The sequence below is a fragment of the Chanodichthys erythropterus genome, chromosome 6, assembly GCF_024489055.1.
Source record: "Chanodichthys erythropterus isolate Z2021 chromosome 6, ASM2448905v1, whole genome shotgun sequence".
In the NCBI taxonomy this organism is placed as follows: domain Eukaryota; kingdom Metazoa; phylum Chordata; class Actinopteri; order Cypriniformes; family Xenocyprididae; genus Chanodichthys; species Chanodichthys erythropterus.
In genome coordinates, this window is record NC_090226.1 from 25,379,022 (window position 1) to 25,401,592 (window position 22,571).

General features: G+C 39.6%; 1 protein-coding gene across 4 annotated transcripts in view; it reads right to left on the reverse strand.

The window, feature by feature from the left end:
- LOC137021686 (band 4.1-like protein 1) overlaps window positions 1-22,571 on the reverse strand; it is a 660,940-nt gene that overhangs the window by 144,757 nt on the left and 493,612 nt on the right. For all 4 annotated transcript variants that reach the window (XR_010895347.1, XM_067388496.1, XM_067388498.1 and 1 more), the window contains one exon: window positions 4,846-5,021. Coding sequence is in view for 3 of the 4 variants with exons in the window: in XM_067388496.1 (XP_067244597.1) it covers window positions 4,846-5,021 (176 nt within the window). In the remaining variant the exon portion in view is untranslated. The remainder of the gene's footprint in view (window positions 1-4,845; window positions 5,022-22,571) is intronic.

Genomic DNA, 22,571 nt, shown 5'->3' on the forward strand with positions numbered 1-22,571 from the left:
AGTAATAACAAAAACTTCCAAACCCATTCAATTTAGATAAACCATACCCCCTGTAAAGCTGGATGGTTGCATAGCAACGACAGACGCAATGGGAAAATCGGACTGCATACTATTAATAATGAAGGATAATGTGCATAGTAAATGTCAGTAATTTATCTTTTTTGACATTAGAACTTTTTGAACAGGATTCTGTGATAACTGTATAGTCCTGGTTTAGACCTCAGTTAGTGGTTAGACCTGGTTTGAGTCAAAGGATTCAGAAAATCCTGTACATTAAACTCTTCAATACTTTTACTTTTGATTTAGTCTGTATGGTGTCCTGGTGGCCTGTATACAGTAGCCAGCACAAATGTTAACTTACATAATGTTACGTAAAGCACCATCACTTTGAAGGAATTATATTTGAAAGACTTCTGGCTGATACATTAAACTCTTCAATACTTTTACTTTTGATTTATAACGGACATTTTACGGCTACGGATTTATTACGGCTACTATTACATTAGTAAATCCTTGTTAAGAAGTAGTAACTAGCTAAAATTATTAGCGTCACATTCAATTCAAGAATAGTAAGGTTTACATGAGCTAAGTCATTCACACCAGTCAATTCAAGCAGTTGAAGCGTTATTCAAATTAACATGCTAACATTACCATCTAAAAGCCCATTATAGTAATGGGGGTTTTTGGCAAGTGATACGATGCTAACGATTACAATTAAAACGACAGTCCTGAGCTAGCTAATAACAATAGACACATGAGATAACGTGTAGCCTACGTGTTCTTAGAATGAACACAAAACGACAAACTTTGATGTTTATGGAAATTCACCCCATAAGAAACAGAAAAGATCTTGTTGCCTCCAATGAAATAAGTTGTTCGGGCACACTTTCTCTTTGTCGGGGTCTTCTTTGTGGATGTAACCATCTCCAAAGTTTGCACTATGCGTCTGTTTGCCTCTAAATGTCCAATAATTTGCATGTCCTGCCACTTTTTCCGCAGCTAAAGAATCCAGTCGTATGTTACACCGAAATAACATTTTCGGTGTAACGGCCACGGTTCAGCTCGTCTGCGATATTCTTTGCGGCGTCCATCTTCATTCAATTTTGATATCAGCTAAAGCCGGCCAGAGCGCTGCATAAATAAGTAGCCACGCTTCCCTTGGAGGGCGGCGGCAATAACAAAAGAAACAAAAGCCGGCGTATCCGATTCCAGTATGGAAATACAAACAGACAATGACATGCCCCTACTGCGAGATTGAATCTCTGAAAAACAAGCCGATTTCAACCTCAAAATGTATGCTTTTAAATAAACCAATACTGCTATCTAAAACACAGAGATGCTTCTTCATGATCTCAACTAACAGATTCTGCAAAAAAACGAAAATCACCAATTTTGAAAAAAACAAAACGCTTCTTTCTCAGTTTGCTCAATAGTTGTGCTGCCGACTTATGTCCCTGGTTTCCGTGACGGGTCACATATTGACACCATATTGACATATTTGCAAGTGTCATTGTCACCTCACTCTGAACGTACCACAACAATTTGGACACAGCACCACCTATTGGTCGAAAGTGATGAACTAGTAAATCCCCATTTTTGATCTTTGTTCAGCTCTTTTGCCTAAAATGATCTTAAAAGGTCTTTAATTGCTCACTGTTGGAGTTAGTCTGATGCTCCCAGCCGTGTTGGCTGGCTTTTTGTGCCGTTTTTGTGCTTGGCCCTGTAATTGCTGCTCGCAGCTATATTTATTATTATATATTTTTTTCCGACTATTCAGGCATTTTTGGGGCCCTTACCATGCACGAAAACTCATGAAACTTTGCACATACATTGGAACCCGCGTCCATCAGGGCCGGGAAGAAGCTGGTACCCGGGCGTGGCAGGGGGGCTCGACAGCGCCCCCTTGAACGGGGTCCGAAATCATGGTCTATATATCAAACAGGCATGCACATATAAGTTTATAACTCGGTACACATATAGACCTCATCGGGCCAAACAACTTTCGTACTCTAAGTATGCTTCACCTCAACAGGAAGTCAGCTATTACGGGTTGTTTGAAAAATGCATGCTCTGGAATTTGATATACTCCTCCTAGGCGATTAATCCGATCACCACCAAACTCAGTCAGCATGAAGTCAAGACAGTGATGATGAAAAATTGCCAGCGGATTTTTGATATCTGGAACGGTAGGTCCGTTGCGAGGCAACAATTTTATAGCAAGAAAAAGGAAACAAAGTGTTATAACTTCTGCATACATTAACTGATTTTGATGAATATTCGGCTGATCACATAGATGTGACTATTGTAAGTCAAAGTTATAGCGCCACCAACTGGCAGCAGTAAATGTGTTGCTTTCAGCATGCTTTGAGATCACCATCTTATTTTTACCCTATTTGCTTCAAACTTCATTTAAATGTCAAAATATGGCAGATGTAGACCTTTGAAAAGAATTGTGATATCTCAATCACAGTTGCCTTGGCACCGCATCAAATTTTAGTATTCATTTTGAATGCTTCTGAGACTCTTAGCATGCTTCAAATTGTTTAAAACTCCATACACACATCAGGATTGTTAGCCAGTAGGCATGGGCAAAGCCTTAGAAACGGGCAGGGAGGAGGGGCTCTATTGGAATTGCTCCGTTTATTATTATTATTAGGGGCCAAGCACCGAAGGTGCGTAGGCACCTATTGTATCCGTTGGCGTTCTTTTTTTTTAAATTCTTATTCTTCTTCTTTCGCTCTTGAAGTCTATGGCAGCCCATAGAACCGCTTGCAGGAAAGTTGTGAAATTGGGCACACAGTTAGAGGACAGTCTGACCTTTGTCCATAGCAAATTTGGAGTCTCTAATTCAATCCCTCTAGTGCCACCAGCTGTCCAAAGTTGCACTTATGTTTATGCTAATAACCTTTGAACCGTAAGGGCTAGAAGCAACATTTTTTCCTCTGATTCCTTGATTCAAGACGAATCGATTGCACCCTATGACGTCATTTTTCGTCATGAAAATTTTTCCGCCATTTTGAATTTTCTGAAAAACCTACTTTTTCTAACTCCTCCTAGGCCGATACTCCGATTTTCACGAAAATTGAACCAGATCATCTTCAGACCAAGTTGACAAAAAGTTATTAAAAGCTTTTTGATTAACCCGACTGTTCTTGAAAAACACGCAAATAAATTTAACGTAGAGCACCCCAAATCAGATTTGAGGCTATATCTCTGCAATGCTTTATCATATTCAGACCAAACCTGGTACATGTCATGACAAGCATGACCTGAGGCAACATGCAGCGTTTCGGAGCAGCGCCACCTACTGGTCCAGAGATACGAAAAATAGCATTTTTGCTTATAACTTCTGATGGGTTTGTCCAAAAATTTGTTCTCGTTGGATTCAGGGCATCATGCCGAGCCGAATGATGTCCAATTTTACCATATTGGCCATTTTGTCTGTCGGCCATTTTGAATTTTGTACTAAAATGCTGTATTTTAAGAACGCATTAGCGTATCGTTACAAAACTCGGTATGGCTCATGAGCACAATGCCCCAAAGGAGCCTGAGAAGTTTCAGACCAGCGCCACCTAGTGGAGAATTTTTTTTTTATATGCTTATAACTTTTGATCTGGTTGGCTTATTTCCAAAAATAAAAGTTTTCTGTAAAGTAAAATTATTATTATTATTATTTTTATTGTTGTCGTTCTATGCAGCCCTACAAGTAGGCACAACAAACCTGGTGTTCGTTATATTTTTAAGTTAAATTTAAATCACAATTTTAACCAGAAAAATCACAATTAGATGCAGCCCTAGTTGCTTCTGATATCAGCATCTTCACAGTTGTTTTGTTGTCATTTTTGGCAGGAACCAGATGCCACTGATGAGTCATGCTGAAACTGTTTTTCTCTGAGAGAACATCAGCAAGCTGCATTACACAAACATGGTAAAATGACAAAAAACAAAAAACAAACAAACAAACAAACAAACAAAAAAACACAGCTTGGAAATGACAGGTATGTTGAACAGTAACTGTTTCAGGAATGGCACAAAGGTGTGTGACTGTTCAAACCTCTGTCTTTAGATCAGTGTGCTCAGTAATGTGCCTTTTTGGTCTTTGTTGTGTATATTTGGATTATGTTGTGTTGTAAATAAATCCAAACAATCAAAAAGCCATTCTTTTAAATCTCCTCATTCTTTGTTCTAGTCCCCTCACAGTCCTATTCTGCTGACAGGGCCATTAGGGGAGGGTCTTTGTCTTCCCAGGTGTAAAACACATCATTATTCATGATCGTTCTTGCCCTCCCTCCATATAGCCTTCTGACACAAAACATGTCTTACAAATTTTAAATCAATATATTGTCTTATCTGAATGACTGGTAAGGATGATTTTCACATTGTTTTGAAACAGAAATCTAGCCTATATCATACATTTTTCAAAAGCCTTTGTGAACATATTTCAGTGATAAAATGTTATTTTCACAAACCATGCATAAATGTCATTTTCTCATACTGCTCACATATTATTGTAGCAGAGTTTGTGCTGAATACAGTGTAATCAGACTTTACTCATGAAAATGTTAAAAGTAACAGAAATAAGCAAAAATGCCAGGGCATGTCAAAACACTTCAGGGCCCAGAGGGTTAATAATAATAATATAAAAATTATTGGAGTGACATGGCCAACCACAGCCACTGCTGAACCAAGTATGCTAGACCATCCATAACTCCAAGATTAACTGTGTCCATTGTGAAACAGCATTAAGTCTGAAAGTAGCGAAAAGCTACAGCAATGACCTTGCCAAAATGCAAACAATTCTGCCAGAGTAAAAGGCAAAGCAGAGGAAAACAAACATGTTCTAACCTCCGTCTAGACTGCGAGAAAGTAGGTATTTCTTGCTAGTGGATCGCTCAAAGTGGGGAGCAGGCCGATCGATCAGAGCACTGGCCTGCCGTGTCTGGGCCTGGGTCCTTCCACTGTATCTGAACTTTGAACCCATTACCAGAAAGCCCTTTGGTGGTGGCTCAGGAGACACTAGCCTAAAACAGAACAATGCATAATTAATCATCTGAATCAGAAAGTATTGAAAAGACAACTCCCTTTTAATAATATATATTTACATCACATGAGAATGTATTGTTAACATACCTGCAGCAATAAAGTACATGCCAAAAGAAGCCTTTAATATGAGAATCCAAATTAATCATACCCAAGATTTCTCATGTATTTAAAAACAATAGATTTTGTTCTCCATTGACTTCAACTTAAATTTCATGCAAACATGAGAGACCAGAAATGAAACGTATTCTGTTGTGTGGTGACTTCAGACACTGGCAGGATGATCAAACACAAATTACTGAAAGGTCATGAAAGCTAAATTCATAGCACAATAGTGACCGTTTGTTATTATGAAACGTGAAGCAAAATAACGGCCGTCACATTAAGAACAAGACTCAAAATACTCAGTTCATACAGACAAAATTTATACATCATTCAAATTGAAATTGAAATGTCATTGAAATGTCTTCTTTTATTTGTGTTCACTCACAGTAAAAACAAAATGCTGTGCTTTTTGCAAAATTAGGAAAACTAAAATGATTGGCGATCTGCCATCTCTCTCTAAATGAAGTCCATTCTGACTTCATTTAGTTTTCTGTAAAGTAAACTACCTTTTACTTTAGGTAGTAAAGTACCTAAAGCCTATGAATAAGGCTGAAGCAATAGACGTCTTTCTGTTTTTATTAAATTTATTAAATACATGTCTTTATTACTTAATTAATTGATAAGATGTTTTGCTCTAACAATATATTTTAGCTGGTCTAAATTCTAAGTTAGACACAAATTGTGTATAGGCTATAAGGTTCCCTTAGACAAGCGGGTAAATTGCTATTTCGGCCGCAAATTTTCAGTAATTTCGATCGGTGCATCGAATGATATAGGCCTAAACTAAATTCATGTATTTACAGTAGAAGAATAAAGAAATAGCCTAACTCTAGACTTATTGGCTAGTATGGGCCTATTTACCTTTGGACAATATATACTACTAATAATAATAATAATAATATCTCAGCAAAGGCCGAACACATTTATTTGTCTCGGCACACGACTGCTAACAGTAACACAGTAGCACAGCGCATCAATCACAGGCTCCCTTACAAACGGCGATGGAAACAACAGTGAATTTTTGGGCTTCAGTTGGATGCTTTATTTTTATCTTTAGTCAATTGAGTTTAGTTCAAAAAAGCAAAGGCTAGTAAATAATCGGCGACGGGGCCCATCATAGTGTCCCGTACGCCCATGATGTAATGGTAATACATCGCTTACAAAGGGTTCATGTTAACTACTGTATGATTATCAGACGATTTTAATGTGTTAATGTTTCAACCATATCATGCAATTATAGCTATGCAACAATCTGATAAACTGCAATAGTGCAGTTTGTATCCATTAACACGCTCATAAACATTACAAAAAATGTCATGCCATAAGCTACACAATGTTGAAAAATGTTGATATCCCAATAATCAACATTTTGTTATTCAACAAGTGCTAGGCTATTAAGATAAAAAGTTTCTGCTATAGATAGTTTGCGCCTAATCTGACTTTCCACAATGGACTACACAATGCATATGAATATTTTATAGGCCTATTTGTATTTTGACTGCAGTTAAGAGCAAAATGACGAGAACATGTTTAACATTGGAAGTTTAAGATTCTTTATTAAATATTCTTACTTTATGCAAAACATATTAGGCATCTGTACATTGTACCTCTATAAAATCATAACATAAATCATAAATCATAAATTATAGTTCAAATGAACCGTACAAACCCAATCTTGTTTTTTGCAATTTATTTAGGCCTATTTATTTATATCAGCAGATCTGTGTTGATTCAGTTCATTTCAATAACTGCTGATGTTGCAAACTGTGGTTAAGCTGTAAAGCAGCTTGAAAGAATTGACCAAGATATGGAACATTATGGCTCCGTATTATTAGAAGAAAAACTATACAGAATCTTTACTGCCATCCAATGTTCCTTAAAGACAAAGAAATAAAATAAAAATGTTAAAGAAAAACAAATAAAAAACAACAAACCAATGTGTTCCATTTATATATCAATGTATAATTTTTACATTATCTTGTGTGTACAAAAAGCACTCACCCAACCTAACAGTGCTTGCTCTGCAATACTTGACAAGTTTGAGATAGGGGGAAGGGCGCTTTGTTTAAAATGTTTGTCACCAAAGCCATTAGTCCAGAGGGCGGTAGACTCAAAATATTAGCCTAAGCTATGCCCGTGACAGACCTTTTTGTAATCTTGGTGCTTTGTGTTAATTTTAACATCCTGATCTGATCATATGAAATAAGCTGATGAAATACACAATTGTTAGACTCTGTTATGAGTATTTGCAGTAAGTTTCTTTATTTGTTTGTTATGGGGATTTGCAGAAGTTCCGAATGGGACCAACCCTCTGCTTTTGCCAGTGTCTGCTGATGCCGAGCAGAGTATGTGCAAAGTTTTGACTGGAGCGAGGAGGGATTTTTTAAAAGTCGGAGCGTCATGTTTTTTTTTTTTTTTAATCTGCAAGAAATGTTACGAGTTTGGCGTGTGGTAAGGAAAAAAAAGTTTGCACAATAAGCCACTATGCAAATTTGCTAATTTGTGTCTAACTAGACCAGCTAAAATATGTTGTTCGACCAAAAACAACTTATCAATTATTTAAGTAATAAAGACATGTAATAAAGTAATAAATAATTTAATTAAAACAGAAAGACGTATATTGATTCAGCCTTATTTAAAGGCTGCGGAAACATGGTTTTGTTTGTTACGCAATCCATTCCACTCCCGACGTTCATGGTTTTCTTCCTAATTATTAAATATAGGCAATTGGTTGATGAAACATTGATTGAAATTAAGATACAATTTCTACAAAACGAAATTCACTTTAAAGAAATACTTATTATATAACAAAACTTAATGAAGTGGTCAGACTTATGTCTGACCCGCTGCATGTCTCCCAACATTGCGCATCCATCATGCTATTCACTTTTATTTGTGTACGCTCACAATAACAACAAAAACCTTGTACTTTTGAAAAATAAAATAAAATAAAAAACAGGGTGCGCTTTCCGCTGTCTCTCTGCGAGAATCTGAAACGTCTCAAAAATGAACTAAAACTCAGCAAATAATTGTACCTAAAAAGAAAGAAATATCTTAATTCAATAAGATATAGGTCTGTGCTAAATAAGAGGCGATCTATCCGCTGGAACGTGTTGTTTATGATTATCATGGACAGTGCTCGTTGCTGCTGTTATCAGTTCTCTTGGCGCTCATGCACACGCGCAGTTTTCACACAGACAATCGAGTGTTTCGTTCTGGTAAAAGCACAAAACAAAATGCACACAACGTGTCCTTGCTCTTGATGTACAATCACTGATGAACACCTTTGGTTTTAATGAGTAAATTAGCCTAAATATTTATTCCTGCGACATGAGTGTACATTGCAATGAGTGTAAAAGCGATCACCACGCCACCGCGCTGCACCTTGGACCAGCACCCTGGGAAACAGAAGCTCCAGGCTCTGCAGCCCCAGACAGGCATGGCGGGGAGCAATCAGAAAATCCTATCCAAGCCATTGTGTCCAAATGTTCAGAGATCTGTGGAAAAGGTAATAGCTCACGCTCATGCTCCAAAATCTGTCTAGTAAACATTTATCCTGCTGGACACAAAGAAAAGGCAGTGAAAGCCTACGCTGTGTTAGACGAGCAAAGCAATAGGTCTTTAGCAAAGACAGAATTCTTTGAGATCTTTAACGTTAACACAGGCACCAAAGTTTACACATTGAAAACCTGCTCAGGTGTAAGTGAGACAAGGGCACGCCAAGCTGACGGTTTCATGGTTGAGTCTCTCGATGGCAACACTAGCGTCCAATTTCCCACATTAATCGAGTGCAACATGCTCCCAGATGATTGGTCAGAGATCCCGACACCGGAGGTCGCAAAACACCACACTCACCTCAAGCATCTGGCAGACAAGATTCCAGATTTGGACCCTAATGCTTCAATACTGGTCCTCCTCGGACGAGATATATCACGAGTGCACAAGGTCAGAGAACACTACAATGGCCCCCACAATGCTCCGTACGCCCAGCGCCTTGACCTTGGCTGGGTCATAATAGGAGAAGTCTGCCTTGGGGGTGCTCACGTGCCAAGCAAAGTCAGTGTTTACCGCACAACAGTGTTGAGCAACGGGCGCACATCTCTTTTGGACTCAAAACCCTCAACTCATTCCATGTCAAAGAAAAGGTCCTGAGCACTTACTCCCCATTTAACTCTTTGAACATGACCAGCTTGATTGATATAAATGACTGTCTCACTAAAAAATTGTTCATGAGAACCACACATGATGACAAACCCGCCATGTCAGTGGATGATGAACTCTTCCAGGAGATCATGGATGAGCAAATGTTTATGGACGAGTCCAACAGCTGGGTGGCGCCACTACCCTTCAAAACAAACAGGCACAGACTACCCAACAACCAAGACCAAGCAGTCAAACGTCTCAATTCACTGCGTCGTGTGCTTGACAAAAAGCCCCACATGAAAGAACATTTCTTGAACTTTATGCAGAAAATGTTTGAATCAGGACATGCAGAACCCGTGTTGGTACCTACCGTTTTTTGGTGTTTACCATCCTTGCAAACCTAACCAGATATGTGTAGTTTTTGACTCTAGTGCCACTCATAAAGACATGTCTCTGAATGATGTTTTGTTGAGCGGCCCAGACATGAACAACACACTTATAGGGGTCCTCTTGCATTTACGCAAAGAACCTGTGGCAATCACTGCGGACATAGAGCAAATCTTCTATTGTTTTGTCATTCGTGAGGACCACCGCGACTTTGTGCGTTTCCTGTGGTATGAAGGTAACGATCCCACAAAGGCCATCAGAGAGTACAGGATGACTGTACACGTGTTTGGAAATAGCCCATCTCCCGCCATAGCAATATATGGCCTCCGGAGGGCGGCTCTGGCTACACAAGATGAGTACAGTGATGAGGCCATACAGTTTGTTTTAAAAACGTTTACGTTGATGACGGACTGGCTTCCTTTCCTTCAGATGCCAGTGCCATCCAAACTCTGAAAAGCACCAAGGAAATGCAGACTCTAATATTCGCTTGCACAAAATAGCCTCCGACAGCCCAGATGTAATGGAAGTGTTTCCATCTGAAGAACGTGCAAAGGAACTGAAAAACCTTGACCTTGGTGCAGAGCCCCTGCCCTTACAGAGAAGTTTGGGGCTTAACTGGGATTTGCAAAATGACTGTTTCATCTTCCTTGTGTCAAGAGAAGACAAGCCATTCACAAGAAGGGGCATTCTTTCGGCTGTTAACAGCTTCTATGATCCCCTTGGGTTTGCAGCCCCCATTATCATGCAAGGCAAGGCTCTCATCAGAGAATTGTGTTTAGAGAACTGTGAATGGGATACTCCACTGCCAGCAGAAAAAGAGGCACAATGGAAATCTAGGAAAAACTCGCTTGTTGACCTTGAAAAACTACAAATTCCTAGACAGTATGTGAACACGTCACTGCAATCGACCTGTCAAAGATGTGTGTCTTTGCAGACGCTTCTACATCAGCCATATCAGCAGTTGCGTACCTTCGAGCCATAGACACCGAAGGTCACATCCACATAGGCTTCTGCATGGGCAAGTCCAAATTAGCTCCTAGACAAGTCCACACTGTACCTCGCTTGGAGCTATGCGCTTCAGTTCTGGCGGTGGAGCTGGCAGACATGGTACTATATGAACTTGACATAGAAATACACAAAGTGAAATACTACACTGATAGCCCAGTAGTCTTAGGCTACATCTACAACACCAGCTGTAGGTTCTATGTGTACGTCGCCAACCGTGTTGCTCGCATCAGAAAGTCATTTGAACCCAGTCAGTGGCACTTTGTGAGCGCGGAAAGCAATCCTGCCGATCATGGAACATGACATGTGCCGGCTTCACTACGGAGTTCTAACAATTGGTTTACTGGTCTCGACTTCTTGAGGAAAAGTGATGGAGAGTGTAATGTGCAACCAAACAGCTTTCAACTTGTTGAACCTGCCACAGACATTGAAGTCTGCCCACAAGTTTCAACATTTGCAACTACTACTGTGTCAAAATCGCTCGGCTCGGACAGAGGTTTGAGCGCTTCTCCAGTTGGAAACATTTTACACAAGCTATCGCCAAACTCACTGAAAAGGTCAGATCTATCACAAAAGCTCCTGATTCAAATGAATCAAAGATGGACGCTCTAACACAAGCAAAATTAGTTATTGTACGAACTGTTCAAGGCGAGACATTTGAAAAGGAAATAAAAATTTTGAACAGTCCACTGTAGAATCTCAATGTGTTTTTGGACAAAGAAGGACTGGTGAGAGTAGGAGGATGTGTGACTTCTGCTGAAATAACTCAAGAACAAAGCCAGCCCATCGTTATTCCAAAGAAGCATCACATTGCCGCTTTGCTGGTTCAGTTCTACCACGAACAGGTTGTGCACCAAGGTAGACACATCACAGAAGGAGCCATCAGGTCTGCTGGACTGTGGATCCTTGGAGGAAAAAGGCTGGTGACAAATCTTCTCAACAAATGTACAACTTGCCGCAGGTTAAGAGGAAATGTACAACAACAAAATATGGCAGACATTCCAGCTGATCGTCTCATTCAAACTCCTCCTTTTACACATGTTGGAGTGTATATATTTGGTCCATGGAACATCAGTATCCACCGGACAAGAGGTGGAGTGTTAGAGAACAAACGTTGGGCAGTAATGTTTACCTACCCACCTCACTCCTCTCACATGGGAGGGGTGTGGGAAAGAATGATCAGAGTGGCCCAACGTATTTTGGACGCTATGCTGCTGAAAGTTCACTCTCCAAATCTGACTCATGAAGTACTTGTGACGCTCATGGCAGAGGTAACAGCCATAATAAATGGTCATACATTAGTACCCGTGTCATCCGATCCTCAGCAACCTGACTTGTTGACTCCTCAGCAACAAGCTTGTTGACTTGGAACTTCCGGTTCAACGCTGCTCAACGCTGCTGCCTGTCTGCTGTCTGATCTACGCTCGGAGCTTCGTGGAGTTTATCCTAAATCCTTCTCTTTATTCCTATTCACATAATATAACTTTCTTATTTTCACTAGATTACTTAACCTATTGCATAGTATTACTAAACGGAACGATTTATTACTAGCAATCCACCAGCGTAATCACCTAGTGCCATAGCCTGCTAGCCTGCTAGCTACCGTCTACTTTCTTTTTTCCTTTAAACCAAACCTTCCTTGTCGATTGAATGGCGGATTTATCCGATGTATGTTATTCTGATCTGTCCTCGCCAGATCGGGAAGCTGTGGAGACGTTGCTGCCCGGCATTCATCGATCCACCACGAGGTACAGCGTCTCGCACATCACCCTTGCCCCAGGCACCGGCAAGCGACCGAGACATCCAGCCAGCGAGTCCCGTGTGCGTTGCAGTTTTTCGGACGGCGTTCATCAAACACACGGTCAGTCATGTCCGACGATTATCATGTGTAGTAAATGCAACATGTACAGCTTAGCTCTTTCTGTCAGCAGTGAGACTTACACATGTGATAAATGCAGGGATATTGTCAGGCTGACTGAGAGAATCACAGAATTAGAGACACGCATCCAAACTTTAATTGAGGATAGTGAGAATGAAAGGGCCTTAGATACTGCTTTGGATGCGACTAGCCTAGTAAACACTGCACATTCGGTTCCGGTTGTAGAAGCCACGCAGCAGGCTAACTGGGTGACTGTGAGGCGGCATAATGGCAAGAACAAACACCACTCTTCCGTTCTGATTAGAACATCAAACAGGTTCTCCCCACTCAGTGACGCACCCACTGAGAATCCTGTTGAAAGTGCCCTAGTAATTGGTGATTCTATTACACGGAACGTGAAAATAGAGACAACAGCCACCATAGTCACATGTTTGCCGGGGGCCAGAGCACCTGTCATCAAAGCAAATTTAAAAGTGCTGGCTAATGCTAAACGTAAATATTCTAAAATCATTATTCACGTCGGCACAAATGATGTTCGACTTCGCCAGTCGGAGATCACTAAAATTAACATTAAAGAGGTGTGTGAACTCGCAAATTCAATGTCAGCAAAAGTAATTTGTTCTGGCCCTCTTCCTGTTCGTCGGAGTGATGAGATAGTTAGCAGGTTATCATCACTCAATGGCTGGCTGTCTAAGTGGTGTGCGCAGAATAATATAGGTTTCATAGACAATTGGAAAAGCTTTTGGGGCAGACCTGATCTGTTGAAAAGAGATGGTATTCATCCCTCCCGGGATGGTGCTGCTCTTCTATCTAGAAATTTGGCAAATAGTCTTAGAGCTGAAACATGACAAACCAGGGCCCAGATCAGGACGCAGACAAACTGGCTAAACTGACCGTCTGCTAGCCGCCTCACGTCACAGAACTCAAATAATTCACAGCACATAGAAACTCTTTCACCTAGATATTATCACATAGAGACTGTGTCTGTACCTCGAACTAGTAAATACAAAAAACTTCCAAAACCTTTTAAGGGTAAAAATTTAATTGATGTTCAAAAAATGAAAATCACAGATAAATCAGATAAACAAATGATAAAGCTTGGGTTACTGAATATTAGATCTATTTCTTCAAAAGCACTTATTGTAAATGAAATTATCACAGACAATAAACTAGACTTGCTGTGTTTGACAGAAACCTGGCTAAAACCAGACGATTACATTACTTTAAATGAATCTAGTCCTCAAGGTTATGATTATCGACACAATCCTCGACAGAAAGGCAAAGGGGGAGGTGTTGCTGTAATTTATAGTAATATATTCAGAATCACTCAAAAGAATTTCAAATATAATTCCTTTGAAGTGATGGTGCTTTATGTAACATTATGTAAGTTGACATTTGTGCTGGCTACTGTATACAGGCCACCAGGGCATCATACTGACTTTATCAAAGAATTTGCTGATTTCCTATCAGAGTTAGTACTGGCTGCAGATAAAGTACTTGTTGTTGGTGATTTTAATATCCATGTAGATAATATTAAAGACGCATTTGGATTGGCATTTGCAGACATTTTAAACTCTATTGGAGTTAGACAACACGTGTCAGGACCCACTCATTGTCGTAATCATACCCTAGATCTAATACTGTCGCATGGAATTGATATTGATGCTGTTGAAATTCTACAGCAGAGCGATGATATATCAGATCATTATCTAGTCTTGTGTATAATACAATTAGCCAAGGCTGCAAAACCACCACCCAGCCATAAATATTGTAGAACCATCACGTCTACCACTAAAGATTGCTTTATAAATAATCTCCCCAAGCAGTTTCATCGCCTTAGTATACCTGACAACTTAGAAGAACTCGATGCTGCAACAGAAACTATTGGCTCTCTCTTTTCCAGCACATTAGATGCAGTCGCTCCTTTACGTCTAAAGAAGATTAAGGAAACTAATCCAACACCGTGGTATGATGAGCACACTCGGGCTCTAAAACGAGCTGTTAGAAAAGCTGAACGTAGTTGGAAGAAAACAAAACTAGAAGTTTTTTGCCTTTCGTGGAAAGAAAAAATGATTGAGTACAGAACGGCTATAAGAAATGCTAGATCTACTTATTTTTCAAATCTCTTAATAGAAAACAAACATAATCCTAGGTATTTATTTGACACAGTGGCTAAATTAACTAGAAACAGAGATTCAACTGCTGACGTTTCCATAGAGCACAGCAGTAATGACTTTATGAACTTCTTTACTTGCAAGATTGATAATATTAGAGAGACAATTAAAAACATGCAACCGTCTACAGTTACGCTTCAGACAGTGCACTGTAGTGTCCCTGAGGTAAAACTAGAATCATTCGCCGCTATAGGAGAGGAAGAATTATCTAAACTTATCAAATCATCAAAATCAACAACATGTATGTTAGACCCAATGCCGACTAAACTACTGAAAGAAATGCTTCCAGAGCTCGTAGGTCCACTTCTTGATATAATTAATTCATCCTTAACACTAGGATACGTGCCAAAAACCTTTAAGCAGGCTATTATTAAACCTCTTATTAAAAAACCTCAACTAGATCCGAGAGATTTAGTAAATTACAGGCCAATCTCGAATCTACCTTTTCTGTCAAAGATACTAGAAAAGGCAGTTTCAACACAACTGTGTTCCTTTTTAGAAAGAAATGGAATCTGTGAGGATTTCCAGTCAGGATTTAGACCAAACCATAGTACTGAGACTGCTCTCGTTAGAGTTACAAACGATCTACTCTTATCATCCGATCGTGGCTGTATTTCTCTATTAGTGTTATTAGATCTCAGTGCTGCTTTTGACACTATCGATCACAACATTCTTCTAAAAAGACTTGAAAACTATATTGGCATTAGTGGAATTGCTTTGGCATGGTTCAAATCGTACTTATCTGACCGTTATCAGTCTGTAGTAGTTAATGAAGAGATGTCGTATCGATCACAGGTTAAATATGGAGTACCACAAGGCTCAGTACTAGGACCGTTGCTTTTCACTCTGTACATGCTGCCCTTAGGAGAGATAATTAGGAAGCATGGTGTTAGTTTTCACTGCTACGCTGACGATACTCCGCTCTATATTTCCTCGCGCCCTGACGAAACCTACAAATTCACAAAACTAACAGAATGCATAGCTGACATTAAAAACTGGATGACAAGAAATTTCTTATTATTAAATTCAGAAAAAACTGATATCCTAATCTTTGGACCAAAAACTTCCTCACGAAAAAACCTTGAATACTCTCTAACACTTGACGGGTGCTCCATTAAATCTTCGTCCTCAGTTAGGAACCTGGGTGTGCTTTTTGATACCAATCTTTCATTTGAAAGTCATGTTTCTAGTATCTGTAAAACCGCCTTCTTCCATCTAAAAAATATATCTAAATTACGGCATATGCTCTCAATGACAAATGCGGAACAGTTGGTTCATGCATTCATGACCTCAAGACTAGATTATTGTAACGCTCTACTGGGTGGTTGTTCTGCTCGGCTTTTAAACAAACTACAGTTGGTCCAAAATGCGGCAGCTAGAGTTCTTACTAGAACCAGAAAGTATGACCATATTAGCCCAGTTCTGTCAACATTACATTGGCTCCCTATTAAACATCGTATAGATTTTAAAATCGTGCTACTTACTTATAAAGCTCTAAATGGTTTAGCTCCCCAGTACCTAAGTGAGCTCTTAATGCATTATAGTCCTTCACGTTTATTGCGATCTCAGAATTCAGGCCAGTTGATAATACCCAGAATATCAAAATCAACTGAAGGCGGCAGATCCTTTTCCTATTTAGCACCTAAACTCTGGAACAATCTTCCTAGCATTGTTCGGGAAGCAGACACACTCTGTCAGTTTAAATCTAGACTAAAAACACATCTCTTTGCTCTTGCATACACATAACACATTATCAATACATTAACATTTTTCAAATCCGTTAAAGGATTGTTACGCTGCAATATTTAGGTCGGCCGGAACCGAGAACATTTCCTATAACACTAGATATACCTGTACATCAGAATAAGAATGGCATCTCCGCTAATATCTGTCTCTCTGCTTATCCTGAGGTTTGCCGGGTGCTGGATTCAGGCCGTTTCCAGATCAGATGGAGAACCAGTGTCTGGACCTGACTACAATGTAGCCCAGGAGACAATGGGCCTCCAGACCCAGTTCTGGCTGCATCTATAATTCAGATTTTTAATCCCCGTATCTGCTTACATATATTTATATATAATCTATTTTTAATCTCTATAATAAAAATGTATAATTCAGATTTTGATCTCCATATCCATTTACATATATTATATATATCTTCCAAGGGGTTTTTTTCCCTCCTAGGACTTTTTTTCCCAGTGCTAGCACGCTGGGTTTTTCTCCTAGGGGGTTTTTTCCACCCCTGGGAGTCAGCCGACATTGGCTTAATGTAGCACCATCTTGTATATGTTACATATTACCACGCTTGGTTGTACAGCTTATTTTTAACCACTTCCCTTTTTCTGTGCTTCTAATATGTAAAGCTGCTTTGAACAATTACCAATTGTAAAAGCGCTATATAAATAAATTTGACTGACTTGACCAAGCGCCCTTCTCACTCAGAAAATCTGTCCCGTCTCTATTCCACCTGGAGACTTTGATCCTAAGGATTTGTACCGTAAGCAATGGAAACAGGTGCAAAGTCTTGCCAACTCATTCTGGAAAAGATGGCGAGAAGAGTATCTTGCTACCCTTCAACCAAGAAGAAAATGGCAAGCAGATAAACCAAACTTAGCCATTGGTGACGTTGTTCTCCTTAAGGACACTTAGGTCAAAATAAACGAATGGCCTACTGGACTTATTGTGGCCACTTATCCTGGTTGAGATAAAAGAGTACGTAAAGCAGATGTACGAATAATTAAAAATTATTTTGGAAATTGTGTTGTTAGTTAAAGGTTAATAGTGTTATAGCAGTATACCAGGCGGGGAGTGTACTGCCCCCTTGTGGGGAGAGTTATTTGTGTTTTGAGTTTCTTGTGTTTTGTCCACGCAGAGCTACCGTAGTTCAGTTATTCTCCTAACCTTCCTACAGCAAGTCAGACTCCAGTGGTACGGCTGGGTGCGCGAGGCGGTGAATACAAACAAACAAACTAAAGTAGCATATTTGGAGTTCTTTAAAATTGGAAATAACGGATAAAGACATTCATCTGAATCTGAAGGCGGTTGAGCACGACTGCTCCGCGAATGGATCAGAAATAGGTAGGTGGGAAAGTATGGATTATAATGAAGGGCTAGATGAAGTATGGGGGGATAAGAGGAGTCGGATGAGTGATAAAAAAGATAAAGGGAATAAAAGAGTCAGAAATGAGAATGAGGAAGATACAGGAAGTGAAGAGGAACAAGAGATACCCCAAAAAGAAAGAAATGAGAATTATGTAGTAATAATAAGATTTAACGAGAAGAATCAGGAAAGCATGAAGAAAGTTAACCCTTTTATGTTAACAACAACTTTGGCAAAAAAGATAGGAGAAATAGAATATGCAAAGATACTTAATGATGGCAACCTAATGGTGAGGTGTGCAGATGCAATGCAAATGGAGAAAGCACTAAAAGTGAAAGAGATAGGAAAATGTAAAGTGGAAAATACAGGAAGGGTGGGAGCTCGGAGAGAAGGTGGATGCATAGGAGTGATTACGGGGGTGCCAATGAATGTGAGCATGGAGGAATTGAAAAAGAATATAAAAGGAGGAAAAGTACTGAATGTTCAAAGATTGAAAACAACAAAAGATGGAGTAATGAGGGAAAGTGAAACAGTGTCAATAGAATTTGAAGGAGAGAATATTCCAAAGAAGGTGTTCTTAGGATTCATGAGCTATCCAGTGAGGATGTACATACCAAAGCCAATGAGGTGCTTTAAGTGTCAGAGGTTTGGGCACACTGCAAAAAATTGCAATAGACAGAGAAGATGTGCTAGATGCGGAGGGGACCATGAATATGGGAAATGTGGAATAGGGAATCCACCCAAGTGTTGCAGCTGTGGAGGAGCACATAATGTGGCATATGGTGGATGTGAAATAATGAGAAGGGAGACCAAAATTCAAAAGATAAGAGTGGAAAGAAGGATAACTTATGCAGATGCTGTTAAAGTGGTAAGAGAGAGGGAAAATAATATAAATGAGATAGAAGATATGGGAGTGCCAGAGCAACAACAAGGAACAGAAGAAAGAGTGTATGTGAGTAAAAGAGATCTGGTAACGTTCATAGCAGGAGTGATTAATAGTACTGCAGAAGTTAAATCTAAAAATGACAAAATACAGCTGGTGGTAAAAGCTGCAATAAATCATCTAGGATTAGTAGGACTGACATGGGAGGAAGTGAGGGAGAACCTTGCTAATCAGTCAAGCCAAGAAACGTCATGGGTTGGTTAATACTAATGGTAATCCTTTTACAATGGAATGCTAGAAGTTTAATAGCTAATGGTCAGGAATTTAAGCATTTCATAAATGAATTAGAAGAAAAGCCAGATGTAATGTGTATACAGGAAACTTGGTTGAAACCACATCTAGAGTTTGTTATACACGGATACATTACAATAAGGAATGATAGGACTACGGGAGGGGGAGGAGGGTGTGCCACCTTCATCAAGCATGGAATACCATATAAATTACTGGAAGAGGGAGAAGATCAGGAATACATAGTGGTGGAGGTGTGGGAAAGAGGGGGAGGGATAGGAATAATCAATTATTATAACCCATGTAGAAGGCTAGTATTAGATAATTTACTAAGAATAAAGGGACAAGACAGACAAAGAGTAATTTGGTGTGCAGATTTTAATGCTCATAGCTCAATGTGGGGAGGTGTACAGACAGATGAAAATGGTAAGATAATTGAGCATCTGATGGATGAAAAGGAATTGGTATGTTTAAATGATGGTAGAGGAACTAGGATAAACTTACGGACGGGAACTGAATCAACTTTGGATTTAACTTTAGTGTCTAATACAATAGCTGGAGGTAGTAAATGGGAAGTTTGGACAGCAACAACAGTGGGGAGTGATCATTACCCAGTTTTATGCACGGTGGGTGGGAGAATGGAAGTAAGGAAAGAGGGAAGGATTCCAAAGTGGATCTTTGAAAAAGCAGACTGGGATAAATTCCAGAAACTGAGTGAAGAAACAGTGACTAGGATCGATATGTCTGGAAGTATAGAAGATGCAAATAGGCAGGTCACATCAGCAATTATTATGGCAGCGGAGGAAGCTATTCCAAAGGGGAAAAACAAAGGAAACCGAAAATTGGTGCCTTGGTGGAATGAGGAGTGCCATCAGGCAGTAAGGACAAGAAATAAAGCATTCAGAATAGTTAAAAGAACCCACAATCTACAGAATCTAATCCAATATAAGAAAGCTCAAGCAGTGGTAAGAGGAACGATAAGACAAGCAAAAAGGTCAAGTTGGAGAATTTTTTGTAATGAGATAGGAAGAACAACACCTGTGGGGGAAGTATGGGGAATGATAAAGAGGATAGGTGGAGACAGGAGGCAATGGGAATATCCAGTGTTAACATTTACAAATAGCGGTATCTGATAAGGAAAAGGTAGAGGTTATGGTAAAATCATTTACAAAGGTTCACAGTTCAGAAAATCTGTTAGAAGAAGAGAGAAGAAGAAGGGCAACAACTTTGAGACAGTATGTACAGGTGTTAGATAGAAAGGAAGAGTCAGGAGAAGCAACAGATGAGCCATTCACTCTGGCAGAGATGGTGAGAGCAATTAAGAGTGCAAAAAATACATCTCCAGGGAAGGATCAGGTATGTTACGTGTAGGGCTGGGTACCGAACTCGATACTTTTTAGGTACCGATCGAACTGCCTCGATACTACCGAGTATCGAAAAGTGTCTTGTCATTCGGTACCAAATTTCGGTACCTCAGAATGGAGCCGATCGAGGAGAGGCGCGGAGAAATGCTTTCGCTGTCTCGTTGAGGAGCAAGTAACGTTGCGCTACATTGTTATTTATATCTAAATATATAAAACTATACGCGCGAGAGAGACCCTATGTGCGAGAGGGCGATTGAATCAACGGTTTTGTTTTCAGTTTATCTCCGAATGGACGGGTGAGAAACGGCTGTTTATGTGAGCAGCCGGTTCACTACAGATACTGTTAACAGAAAACAAAAGTGTAGCACTGCCTGCAGAAACAGCGGAACGCGCAATGTTTTTTAGACTAGTTATGGACAGGTACAACACACAGCAGCTTTACATCAGCGTTCGTCCCTCAAGTCTATGGAAACACGCGACCGGTTCGTGACAGGCTCGTTCACCTGCACGAGCACAGGCTCTGCCTCTGGCTCCAGAACGCGAACAATTCTGCTGAAAAAGGGGTATCAGCGTCCTCCTGATACTGCGGATAATTTGCGGGTCGGGCCAAGTAATAAAAAAATAACATTCAAATTAATTGCGGGTGGATCAGAGATGAATCATTAATGTGTTGATTTTAATGAAGACACAGAACTCTTATTTCACGGTAAGACGCAACGAACTTGCGTCACTCTTACTTCCGCTTTGATCTTGTTAATAATAATACATTTTTTGAAGAACAATTGCTGAGTGATTTAAAAAGAGCCTCACATACTTAATTTTTTGCATTGAAAACTAAACTTTATTAAAATTATTTGCACTGATTTATTGTGTTGGGTAAATTTTGTTAATTTGTGCTTTTTTTATTCCCCGCAGTGGCTCAGGACAGGAGATGAGTCTTTGAGTCTGATAAAAAGTCAACAAAGTTAAAATATAAAAAAGATTTTTTTGAGGTTATGTAATCTTGTTTAAACAGATTTTTTAAAACTGGTACCGAAAAAGGTATCGTTTAGGTATCGGTATCGAAGTCAAGGTATCGGTATCGTCTCGGTATCGAAAATTTTTGAACGATACCCAGCCCTAGTTATGTGATGTTAAAACATCTAGGGAAAAGATCACTCTTAAAGCTGCTTGAGTTATATAATAAAGTTTGGAAGGAGGGAAAATTACCAAGTGAATCAGGAAACTAGGCAAGGATCCAACTAATCCCACGAGTTATAGGCCAATAGCGCTTACGTCTAACTTGTGTAAGACAATGGAAAGGATGATAACAGATAGATTGCCATATGAACTTGAAAAAAGAGGCTTACTGACAAGCTGTCAGAGTGGTTTTAGAAAGGGAAGGAATACAATGGATTCGGTTTTAAGATTAGAGAATGAAATAAGAAAAGCACAAGCAAATAAAGAGAGTGTAGTTGCAGTATTTTTTGATATAGAAAAGGCCTACGATATGATGTGGAAGGAGGGATTATTAATTAAGCTGAGTAAGATGGGGGTAGGTGGGAGGGTGTTTAATTGGATAAAAGACTTACTGTTTGGAAGGAAAATTCAAGTGAGGATTGGGGCAGATATGTCAAATCTATATATGGTTGAAAACGGCACACCTCAAGGTAGTGTGATAAGCCCGTTGCTGTTTATCATTATGATTAATGATGTATTTGTACAGGGTCCAGAAGATATAGGAAGGTCTTTGTTTGCAGATGATGGGGCGGTGTGGAAAAGAGGAAGGTATGTGGAATATGTTATTAGGAAGGTACAGGAGGAAATTGATAAGGTGGTAGATTGGGGATATGAATGGGGATTTAGGTTTTCCGTAGAAAAGACAAAGTCTGTCTTTTTTAGCAGGACAAGAATACGTGACGACAAGAGGTTAAGGATGTATGGGAAAGAGCTGGAGAGGGTAGGTACATTCAAATTTTTGGGAGTGACATTTGATGCTAGGTTGACATTTGTAGAGCATATTAAGAAAGTGGAAGCAAAGTGTAAGAAGGTAATAAATGTGATGAGATGTTTAGCAGGCAGAGATTGGGGAGCTAGTCGTGCATCACTTAAAAGTATATATGTAGCATTAATAAGATCGGTGCTGGATTATGGCAGTATAGTGGTTGGGTCAGCAGCCAAATCTCTGATAAAGAGACTGGAGGTGATCCAGATACAAGCACTACGA